Source organism: Neovison vison, chromosome 7 (assembly GCF_020171115.1).
Source record: "Neovison vison isolate M4711 chromosome 7, ASM_NN_V1, whole genome shotgun sequence".
In the NCBI taxonomy this organism is placed as follows: domain Eukaryota; kingdom Metazoa; phylum Chordata; class Mammalia; order Carnivora; family Mustelidae; genus Neogale; species Neogale vison.
In genome coordinates, this window is record NC_058097.1 from 204,459,260 (window position 1) to 204,468,769 (window position 9,510).

Consider the following 9,510-nt stretch of genomic DNA (forward strand, 5'->3'; position numbering starts at 1 on the left):
GCTCAGGAACCATGTTAACAAATTTGTCTTCAAGTTTAAAATAATCATAATAATAAAGAGAGACAGCGAAAGCGCGAAGAGAACTGCTAACTAGATGGGCATGTACGGCGGCTACAGCTTGGGAGCGACCCCTCCCCCCAGAGTCCGCTATAAAAATAAATTTACATTTGTCGATAACCAGATGCGGTGAGGTGCCTTTGGCATAACCAATAACCGAGCTACCGCGTGGCAGAGCGGCCCACGCCTCGACATAAATAGAAAATATAAGTTAGTATAACTTTAAAAACTTTTTGTACAAATATACATGTTTTTTTCTTTTTTCCTTTTTTTTTTCTTTTTTCATTTTTTTGCACTGAGTTTCAGCAGAGATTAAACATTTTATATAAATGACTCTTAAAGCTTTACACCTTGGGACCAGTGTACTCCTCGTGCAGAATACATTTAGATATAAAAGACGTTATTAATACATTGCACAGTTTTTTTTTTTTTTTTAAATTTTAAACACGAAACCGAACGCTGCTCGACGGCAGCTGCCGCCGGGTGCTGCTACATGGACGGTCCCAGCCGAGGCCCCGCGCTCCTGTCCTGTCCGCCGCCCCGCGGGCTCTCTCAGGGCTCTGTACGCGCGACGCTGCGGGAGAGAGGCGCGGTCAGCGACAGCAGACAGACAGACAGACAGAGTGGCCGCGAGGACCCCGCGGGGCGACCCCTCCCCGCCCAGCGCGCGCGGGGCCGTACCCACCTCATCGCAGCCGTTTGCGCGGGGTCTGCTCCGCCGAGCCGACGGCTGGAGCGGCGCCAGGGGCGGCGCATCCCGCGGGAACCTCGTTCGACGCCTTGGCCTCGGGCGCGGGTCTCTTGCGCTTGGCGAAGAAATCTGCGGGCGACAGCGCGCGCAGCCGGTCAGGGCGGGGTCGGCCGGGGAACCCAAGAGGGGGCCGGGGTGGGGGCGCCGTCCCCGCCCGCGCCGAGGTCCGCGGCGGGTCAGCTTTGTTTACGTCGCCCGCGCAATGTGCTGTGTAAGCATTTCTCCTTGTCCCGCGGCCAAGCCCCCCGGGGCTGCCGCCGCACTTAACCCCCTCCGCGCCGCGCCCGTCGCGCCCGCCGCGCCCGGGGAGGGGCTCCCGCGGCCAGAGCGGGGATCGCGCGCCCAGGGGGCCCGAGCGCGCGCTCCCCCGTCCCTCCCGCGCCCGCCGCTCGGGAGCACAACAGCGGGGCGGGACGGGGTGCGGGCACGGCCGCGCCCTGCGCGCTGCTGGCCCTTTAATGCCACGGGAGGAGGCGGGGACCAAGTGAGGCCCCCGAGGCCGGGGGAGCCCAGCCGGCCGGACAAAGCAGGGCCGGGCCGGGCCGGGGCGGGGCCGCGCGGGACTCACCGGAGATGAGAGGCCCGGGCAGCTTCTTGATCGCGGCGCCTCCCGCGGCAGCGGTGGTGGCAACAGCCCCGCCGGCGGCGGCGGCGGCGGCGGCGCCACCGGCGGCAGCGGCAGTGCCCGGCGCGGGGCGCCCTGAAATCCCTGAGTGCAGCGGCTCGGCCAGGGGCTCCTGGCTGCGCGGCGGCGGGACCGCCTCCTGCTCATCGCTCTCCTGCGGCGCCACGGCTGGGGCCGGGGCGGGAGCCACCACCGGGCCGCCGGACGGCGGCGCCGGCGCCTCCCCGAGGCCGTCGAGGGGCTCCTCGGCCGGCGGCGCGGGGGGCGGGCTATCGCCTGCGCCCTCCGGGCGGGGCCGGGGCGCCAGGAGCAGGCGGCAGCGCCCCACCTGCACCGTCTCGCGGTAGAAGGCGGGCACGGAGTCGCTGTCCACCTCGGTCCACTGCAGACGTCCGGGGCCGCGCAGTGGCACGTCCTGCTGGAAGTTGTAGTCCCAGCGGCGCTGGTCCTCGGCACTCAGCTCGGCCAGGCGGATCTGCAGCTCCCGGCTCAGCTCCTCGTGGTCCACCGGCCCGAAGAGGCTGCGGCAGGCGCTGGTGCGCGCGAACAGGGGAAAGGTGCGGCGGGCGACAAGGCGCTCCATTGCCAAGGCGCTGCGGAGACACACGTCCAGCCTGGCCCCGGGCAGCGCGGGCCGGGGCCACGGGAGAAGAGGGGAGAGGAGGAGGAGGAGGAGGAGGAGAGGAGAGGAGGGCGGAGGCCGGGCGCAGGGGAGACCCCGCGCGCTCGGAGTCCGCATTGGCAAAGGGACGCGGCGGGAGGGCGGCGCGGCGGCTACCTGGCTGTCCGGCCCTGGGCTGCTCCTGAGTGTCGCTCGCGGTGTCGTCCGGCCGCGGCCGCGCCCCCTCGGTGCCTGTCCTCGCCCGCTCGGCTCGTTCGGGCCTGGTTGGCACCTACCGAGCGCAGAGCACTTGGCCTGTGGAACGCCCAGCCCTCGCGCGCCCCTTTATACGCGAGGGTCGCACTCCCCCCCCCGCGGGGGCCCCGCCGCGATTAGCATAATGTAGTATTTTCAGTTTCAACAACACCGCGGCGATTGGCCCGCGCCGCTCTGCCCCCGCCCCGCCGGCCGCCCGGCCCCCGCGCGCCGCCCATTGGCCGCGTGCACACACCCACCCGAGGGCGGGGCGGGGCGCGCGGGCCGATTGGCGGGGCGCGGGGCGCGCGGCCGCGGGCGGGGGGCGGCGAGCGGGGCGGGGCCCGAGTTAAAGGGCGCTGCGGGCGGTAACGTGACACCGCGGCGCCCCGCCCCCTCGCCCCATCCCCCCCCGCCCCCCTCCGGCTCCTTTGTCTGCTGGCGGGGGCTGCGAGGCGGCGGCGGCGGTGGCGCGGGCGCCCCCTCGGCCGGCGCGCCCTCCTCGGCGCGGCGGGGCCCGGCGTCCGGCCGGTTCCGACTCGACCCCCGGGGGCGCCGGCCCCGCCGCCCGCGCTCGCCATTCGGCCTCCAGCGCCAGCTGACGGGGCTTGAACCCGCCGTGGGCATCCCGTCCCCGGCTGGAGCGAGACAGGGTCTTCGGCTGCCCCCGCGCGGCCTGCGGCGCCCGGGGCTGGCGTCCCTGGCGGGGTTCCGCGCACCTGGAGCCTTGACACACCTGCTGGCCCTAAGGCCGTCGAACCACTGTCCCCCCGCCCCCGCTGGGGCGAGGTCTCGAGACACCTTGGAGAGGCGGCCCTCGGCCCCTGGAGTCCTGGGCTCTTGGGGCCTGCCCAGCCCTGCTCAGTGGATGGGAAACAGACGAAGCCCATCCCGGCCCTACCCACTACGCCGTGGACCAGGTGCCCGGCACCTCTCGGGCTTCGGTGGGACCCTCTGGGCTTCCGCGCACAAGGCCAGAGGTCTGGTTGCCCACACTGGCTGGAGTCTGTTCTTCTGGGGGGGATTGGCTACTGGACAGGGCACTAGAGGCCTCTCCAGGGAGTGGCCCTGGCCCTGCTCAGCGTAGGGCCTTGACTGAGAATACTGGTTCTCTGGGCAGATACACCCCAATCACACAGCCCACCCGCAGGTGGGAACTGGGGCTGAGCCGCGGGCAGCCGCACTTCTACCTGTCCCGCCACCTGGGAGGGCTAGCACCCCCTCATCATGCCCGGTAAATACTGTTTGTTGGGAGAAAACACACCCTGAGGATGATGGCACATGCAAGCCAGAGAACCCTACTCCAGCTGTCAGGGGACCGGGAAGGACCTGCCAGGACCCTCACCCCTTCTCCCCCACAGGCCCGGCCTGGCCCAGCCCCAGGTCCTCCCAGGGCGGCTCTCATCCCCGCGGGGCCAGGCCATGGGCGAGTATTATATTCTGCAGCTTTCCCTTTGGCCCAGCCTGTAGTGGGGCAGGGAGCCTAGGAAATGCCTCCAGCCACCACCCCCCACTGGCACCACCCCCCAAGCTAAGAGCAGCCCTGGGCTGGGGGGGTCAGGAGGGTCAGGCACCTGTTGGAGGGTTCAGTAGAGCCCTGAGCTGTCGTGAGCCCCTGTCCCAGGTGAGTCCATGAGCCCAGCGAGATAAATAAGGCTGACTAGACCCCAGCCAGGGCCAGGTGGGTTCCAGGACTCCCCAGGGGTGGGACAGTGTGATAGTGTGCAAACGTGTCCTGGAGGAGGTATCCTGGGTCCGGGGCAGTTGAGGGTCAGAGTGAGAGGATGAGGCCAACGGGAGTGGGCACTGGCGCAGGGGCGGGCGAGGAGGGCGGGGCAGCGTGCTGGGGTCTTGACGGCAGGACCGAGGCGGTGGTTCACGATGGGTTTTTATTCCCGTCTGTGCGCTGCATTCCTCATTTCCCACAAGCATGGAGATGTTACAATTTTGTATCGTCAGGAATGTAAGGAGGAACCGGGAAAGGTCCCCCAAGCTCTGTGGCCCCTCACACCAGGCTGACGTCACCGGGCCTGGGGCTAAAAGGAGGCGGGGGAGCCCAGTGGTGTTGGTGCCAAGGTCTTACCAGCTTCCCCAGTGCCACAGCCGCAGTGACCCCAAAATGTGGAACCAGGTGGCCCCCAGGATTTCCCGAGAGGTCCAGATGCCCTCACTCCAGCTGTCCAGGAGGGCAGGCTGGGGAAGCAGCCCATCCCCAGCCCAGACTCGGCCTCCAGGCCGCTCCCTTCCTTGAGGAAGGATGCCAGCCCACTCCCAGCCCCCGCTGCAGAGCCTCGGGGGAGCCCGAGCCCCCCTCCCCAGCAGGGACAGCCTGGTCCTATGAACCCCTGCCTGGCCTCGGCTCCCTAAGGCCAGGAGGTGCTTCGGAAAGGAGCAGGAGCCAAGCCTGCTCCAGCAACTCCCCATCCCCCCATGTGACCCCACCTTCCCCCAGGCCTGTCCCTGGCGGGGGCTGGGCCTAGAGGGCCATGCCCACTACCTTTGGTGCCCACCCTGACGCCTCCGTGGGGACCAGCTGAGCTCAGACAGGTGGGTCCAACACTGCCTCCAGGGACAGGCCTAACGGATTGTGACATGGAGTCCTCCAAGGACAGAGAGTGGCAGCCCCCGCACCTCGTGTCACACAGCGTGGCAACAGCTGCCGCCCTTCACTGGGCCAAGTGCTGCCCAGGGTGGCTCTCCTGCACCCCCTCACTGGGCCTCACCTGTCCTGCCGGGAAGGGAGGGGGTGGAGCTGATAGAGGGAGCCCGGGAAGCCACCAGGGCCACGCAGCGGGGGAGGGAGCGAGTTTGACTCACCCCCTCCCACTGCCTGGCTTTCTCCCTACTTTCCCTCCGGGCTTTCTGCTTCTCTTTCTCTGAGGGCCACAGGGACACCTCCCCTCCTGGACTTGTTAGGGCAGGGAGGGGACCTTCTCTGAGTATGTGACCCTGAATCCAGGGAAGGATGGTACCCGTTGGCTTACTGGCTTGCTGGTCCCAACAGTGGAGCTGGGTCCCTTCCCCCCAGCCAGGGACAGAGCTGGGGGAGGACAGATGAGGAGCTGGGGGCTGGGAGTCAGAGAGAAGGCCCAGGCCTCCACCCCAAGGGGCCCCCCCAGGCGTGCAAACATCTGTCCAAGTACAATAGCCAAGCCCTACTTTTGTAATTAAAAATATATCCAAAGCAGAAAAAGGAAACAAAAGGAAAATGTTTGTACTCTGTGTTGCTGCAGACAGCAGAACCAGAGAGGGGGTGCTGGCCCCCGGGATGCCCCAGCAACCCAATCCTGCCTGCATGGGATTGGGTGTGGGGGAGCCCGGGAAGCACGGGCCCCCTGCAGGCTTCTCCAGCACACCACCTGTCCAGCTGTCTAGCCAAGGAGCGACCGAGCAAAAGCTGACCGATCAGCATAAAGACCACATTCCCAGCCCCTCGGGACCTGGGGAGCCACAGGGCCACTGCTGGCCATGAACAAGAGAGTCGAAGGGCACCCAGCACCTCCAGCCCGGGGCCCATCCAAACCAGCCAAGCCAACCTGCCCCTCCTGTCCCCACTCTGCCAGCCAGACGGGGTGGCCGCGGGGCGGTCCAGGGAGGGACTCCGGGGACAGAGACCCCCTGGGTGGCGGAAGCGCTGAATGGCCACAGGGAGCAGAGCCACAAGCTCCCTCTGCATGCCCACCAGCCCAAGATGGGAGTGAGGAGCGAATGTTTACTGCCCACTAACACGCGGGGGCTCGTCAGTTCCAGCCGCCACCGCTGCCCACCAGACTCCCCTGCGTGGCACGGGCCTGTTTGGGGTGTCATTTTCTGGATGGGGAGACAGGGCCCATTCTGGGAAGACTAAAGAACTTGGCTCAGCCCCCGGGGGTTAAGGCAGCTAACCACATAACCCAGGGCCTTGGGTTGTTTCCCTGACAGTGCCACCCGTGCTGAGGGAGTGGGACCCTTTTGCAGTCCAGGAAACTGAGGCTCGATGGGGAGGCGCTCTTGCCCAAGCGAGTGGCAGAGCAGGGCGGGCCGGGAAGCGCCGTCCTCGGCCACGTGCTGCCGCCTGGTGGCTGACTCCCATGCCGGGGGTCCCAGGGCTCCCTCCTTCTGGGGAGCCGCTTGGAGCTGTTTCTGGAAGCCCAGGAGGGCAGCCTGGGGCCTGGGGGCTGCCCCTGGCACGCTCCCAGGGACCCTGCAAGGGACGTCTGTCTGCAGGCCTCCAGGACTGCCCTGCGGCGCCGGGGGACATTCCCCAGGCTGACCACCAGCCACCTTGAGCCAGCCCTGCACCGGGCTCAGCAACTTGCCTCGCTTAACCCTTCCAAGAACCCCTACGGGCCGCTTGATGCCTGGTTTGCAAGCGGGGAGCCAGAGGTTCAGAGAGGCTGAGCCACCTCTCCACAGTCGGGGACAGCAGACCCGAGGCTCTCCCCGGCCCTGAGCCCCCACACTGGACTTCCACGAGGGGCCGATGAGCACGAAAGCATGAGAGGAAAGAAAGCGAGTCTCAGGGTTAACCTCGGTCCCCCAAACCTGGAGCCAGAGCTGACCATCTGCGGGGCCTGTGGCCCTGTCCCTGGAGGGCGGCCTCCGCAGGCACCTCCCGTCGGGGAAGGGACCCAGCTGTTGCCCAGCCCAGTCTGCCCTCTCCTGTGTAGATCTTGGCCTGTCCACTGGGTACCCCACCAGGGCAAAGGCCCACGGCCCCGTCCACTCCCCACCCCTCCCCCGCAGCCCCGGGCAGGGCCAGCCCTGGGCCCCCACACCGCAGCCCCGCACAGTGGGCCCGGATAGGCCCAGCCAGACCCCTCACGAAGGGAAGACGGCTGCCCGGCAGAGCCTCACCTTCTCCTCCAGGAGACGAGGCCTGGAGGCCCCGAGGAGAGTGGAGAGTTACCGATTAACTAGCGGGTCTCCAGCTCCAGGCCGCCGGCCCAGCTCTGAGCTGGGGCTGGCGGGAGGGGGCGCTTTCCTAGCGCACTTGGCCCAGGGCCCAGCGCCGGAGCGGCGAGAACCTTCCTCCCCGCACCGACTTCCCGCGCTCGGCTCGCCCCGCCCCTAGCCCCCCCAGGACGGGCTGTTCTCGGGGCGGCTGCCAGGCACGTCCTCCGCAGGTGCCGGCCTCCCTCCGGTGACGCGTCCACATGCCCCACGACGGGAATCCAAAGCTCGGATTACAGGGGCCGCCTTGTGCTCCTGTCTGGGCTGGGCTGGGGGTCCTCACTCCCCGGGAATTAGCAGGAGGGGCTGGGCAGGCCCTGGGGGAGGCGTGGAGGGAGCAGGGAACAGCCCTGGACGTGAGGGCGCTGCAGCCCAGTCCCCACAACGGGCCAGGGGCCCCTTCCCCTCAGACTCTCGAGCTGGGACTCTGCCTGTCCTCCCCGCTGGTCCAGACCATTCCTGTTCCAGCACGGACCGTCCCAGGAGGTCCTTGACCATGGGCTCTCCTAGGCTTCAGACAGACCCTCCAGGGCTGGGGAGGGTTTCCAGGGTAGGGGGCAGGCACGCAACCCTGTGGCCAGCTCAGAGCCCCCCCCAGGCCTCCCACCTCCCCTGCACCCACAGGACACAGAGGAGGCAGGTCCCCGGGACTCAGAGGCTCACTCTCCCCAAAAAAAGGCCAGGAAAAATGAATGTGGATGAGCTGGTGCCCCCCCAGTCTCCTCGAGCTAGTGGGGACCCCATGAGTCAGCATCTGCTGTCCACAGGGCTTGCAGGGGACCAGCTCCTGTCCCGCTTCCAGTACACCCACACCATGTTCCTAGAAGAGCCTGAATGCCAGGGAGGAGAGGCAGAGGCCCACGTGTGCACCCCCATCCCGCCCCGGGCAGGGCAAGAGACAGGGGCGGGGCCCCGGGGCGTGGGGGGCCCCCTGGGCCTCAGGGGAGCAAGCAGGACATGCCCTGTGCCGGGCACAGCAGTGTGTGAGCTGCTCCCGTGACAGCCCTTAGCCGGCCCCCAGAGCGAGTTGGGGGCGGCCAGGGCCAGGGAAGGAGAGCCCTCCCCCTTCGTCCATCACCGCACTCCCCCACTCCCTCCCCCCAGCTGGGTGTCAAAGGTGAGCACTGGTCAGTGGAGACAGAGGTCAGCAGGTAGAAGTGTCCCAGCCCTGGCCAGCCGGTCCCAGTGTGCTGCAGGTCACACAGAGTAGGGGCTCAGCAGAAGGGACGACTGTCTCCCGCCTCCCTCGATGGCCCGGGCATAGTTTGGGGGTTTGCTGAAGGCTCGGAGGGGACAGTCCCTGAGCCCCGAGGCGGCCAGCCGCTGGCCCTGAGGCGAAAAGCTGGGTGCCTGCTGCCCCCTGGTGTCCACAGATGGCATTGCATCCAGGAGCCAGCCCACCTGCCCCCAGGCTGGGGACTGGGAGAGCCTAGGGGGACCCCAGAGCCGTCCTTAGACCCCCACATTCGTCCCTCGCCTTGAGGGGAACTTGGGCAAGGGTCTTGCTCTCCGAGGCCACAAGTCTCAAGTCTAAATGGGGGAGGGGGTGCTGCCCAATGTGGCCGGTCAGGGCTACGCGGGAGGGGAGGCCTCTTTAAAAAAAAAACAAACCCATCACCCCTAGGTGTTTGCAGTGGGCTGCCACTCTCTCACGCACACATGGCTTCTCCTGTCTCCGGTGGGTAGGGGACCAGGGCCCAGGGGTCAAGGAGCAGGGAGAGGAAGGGGAGTAGCCCCCAGGCTAAAGACCACAGTGAGGACTGGCCCCTCCCGGCCCTGCTGCTGCTCAGCCCCCTCCCCTTGCTCCTCTTCCTCTTCCTGCCTGTCCCCCTCATCACCCTCCCCCTCCCCTCCCTCCATTAGTGCTGCTGGTCACAGCCCCAGACCGTCGAGAGCCCCGCGTCCGACGTGGTCCTCCCCAGTCCGGTGGGCCCGTCTTAGGGCCTGAATGGCCACCTGCAGACACTCTCCCACGGTGCCTCTGGTCTCAAGAACAACCCGGCTCCAGCTGCTTCTCGCAACTGTGCCCACTGAACCAGGAACCGTAACTCCATCTCTGTGCTGGGCGCCTGGGCCTGGCCGGGGAGCAGCAGACAGGAAAGCAAGCCCCAAGAGAAGAGTGTGCCCCACGGGCTCGGCCGGCTGTCCCCCGAGATCAGCGTGCAGCTGAAGGGAGCCCCGTGGGCCAGCAGGGAAGGCCTGGGTCTGCCCCCAAGCCTCCCACAACCTCCACCGCTACCCAGGCGGTCTGTGCCAGGATGGTGGGAAGTGGGGTACAGCAGGAGCCCT

General features: G+C 67.3%; 1 protein-coding gene across 1 annotated transcript; it reads right to left on the reverse strand.

Moving 5' to 3' along the window:
• Positions 1-541: 541 nt before the first annotated feature.
• On the reverse strand, positions 542-2,335 carry CDKN1C (cyclin dependent kinase inhibitor 1C). Its single transcript, XM_044261231.1, has 4 exons — positions 2,212-2,335; positions 1,377-2,026; positions 743-877; positions 542-631 (listed from the first exon to the last, which is right to left on the reverse strand). The coding sequence occupies exons 2-3, from the start codon at positions 2,014-2,016 to the stop codon at positions 744-746; spliced, it is 774 nt and encodes a 257-aa protein (XP_044117166.1). The 5' UTR covers positions 2,017-2,026; positions 2,212-2,335; the 3' UTR covers positions 542-631; position 743.
• Positions 2,336-9,510: the final 7,175 nt, after the last annotated feature.

Coding starts and splice junctions, on each gene's coding strand:
- CDKN1C (XM_044261231.1), bottom strand. CDS start 2,016: ATGGAGCGCCTTGTCGCCCGCCGCACCTTTCCCCTGTTCGCGCGCACC. Junction 878..1,376: donor GCCCGGGCCTCTCATCTCCG/GTGAGTCCCGCG, acceptor TGTCGCCCGCAG/ATTTCTTCGCCAAGCGCAAG.